The sequence below is a fragment of the Carlito syrichta genome, unplaced genomic scaffold, assembly GCF_000164805.1.
Source record: "Carlito syrichta isolate Samal-C Ts95f unplaced genomic scaffold, Tarsius_syrichta-2.0.1 Scaffold315403, whole genome shotgun sequence".
Lineage (NCBI taxonomy): Eukaryota > Metazoa > Chordata > Mammalia > Primates > Tarsiidae > Carlito > Carlito syrichta.
Genome location: NW_007259499.1, coordinates 213,065 through 214,374, shown reverse-complemented (window position 1 = coordinate 214,374; position 1,310 = coordinate 213,065). Strand labels below are relative to the sequence as shown.

General features: G+C 52.9%; 1 protein-coding gene across 4 annotated transcripts in view; it reads right to left on the bottom strand.

The window, feature by feature from the left end:
• GPN1 (GPN-loop GTPase 1) overlaps positions 1-1,310 on the bottom strand; it is a 31,602-nt gene that overhangs the window by 2,309 nt on the left and 27,983 nt on the right. For all 4 annotated transcript variants that reach the window (XM_021706286.1, XM_008072748.1, XM_008072750.1 and 1 more), the window contains one exon: positions 515-622. In XM_021706286.1, the coding sequence (XP_021561961.1) occupies positions 515-622 (108 nt within the window). The remainder of the gene's footprint in view (positions 1-514; positions 623-1,310) is intronic.

The window sequence follows — 1,310 nt, the reverse complement described above, 5'->3', positions numbered from 1 at the left end:
TCAGCCTGTAATCTCAGCACTTTGGGAGGCTGAGGTGAGTGGACTGCCTGAGCCCATGGGTTTCAGACCCACCTGGGCAACTTGGCAAGACCTCATCTCTACAATAAAAATTAAAAGTCAGCTGGTCATGGTAGCGCGCGCCTGTAGTTCCAGTTACTCGGAAGGCTGAGGCAGAAGAATCGCCGGAGCCCAGCAGGTCGAGGCTGTGGTGGCCGGGAGCGGCCACTGCACTCTAGTCTGGGCGACAGAGTGAGATTCCAACTCAAAAAAAAAAAAAAAAATCCTAGATTCCTTAAACCAAGTTAGGACCTAAGGAAGAGGAGACACAAGACAATAAAAGCCCATAATCAGCTTGATGGTCACCATTCAGGAGGAAGACCAGGAGCCCCAGCAGAGGCAACTCCTTCCTGGTGCCACATCCTTTATCACCTCCTCTCCCCACCCCCGCCAGGTCCTGAGCAGCAGGTGAAGATGAGCAGTGCCACTCCCACATGCCACCTCAGCCACCTCTCACCTCTGTGGTCGATGTCATCGGTGTCACTGTCTGCTTCCTCATCTTCTTCATCCAAGGTTCCTCGGGTCAGGATCAAGTCAGAAGGGTCGAGCACAGGAGATGCGCCGGCTGCAGTGAAAATGCCCATCAGCACGTAAGCCTCCTCCTAAAGCTAACTCTGAATCATAAGCAACTATGCTTTCAAGCTGGCAAGATCGTGTAAGTACTGAATGTACTGTTAGCACTACTCAGCATGTCTACAGTTAGTTCATTCAGTTCACAAAGTGCTTTCATGAGACCAACAGCCCAGGGAGCCCACTTTTTAAGCTGAGGGAAATAATTTTCAAGAAGCTTGTCTTACTAATCGCACTGATCTTTCTTATTAGCTCATAGCTTGGAGGAGGTTGTGGCTTTTCCTATGAAAGCTAAAGACATCTGAGCAGATCTGGGTGCTGGTGAGTCAGGGTGCAAGTGTGGCGTCTTGGGAAGCTTCTTGGTGGAAATACAAGTTCAGAGAGGGCCTGCAGCAAATGCTGGGTAAGATGATCTACAGCAGAGAAACCGGAGTCTTGTTCAAGGAGAGGAGGGGGACAAGGAGAGAGCCGAACGCAGGAACGGAAGTAAAACTCCTCATGCAGGGTGACTAGCCAGGGCTGAGCGCCAGCAGCGGGAAAAAAGTCCGCAGCAGGAGCAAGGACTACTGGAGGGCGTCCCCCAAGGGCTCCCGAAGCCACACCAAGATCCGAAAGCCACGGGCACCCGGCCACTTCTCCAGGAGCTGCGAGGCTCCTGAGGGCTCAGCTGGGGGGGGGGGGGG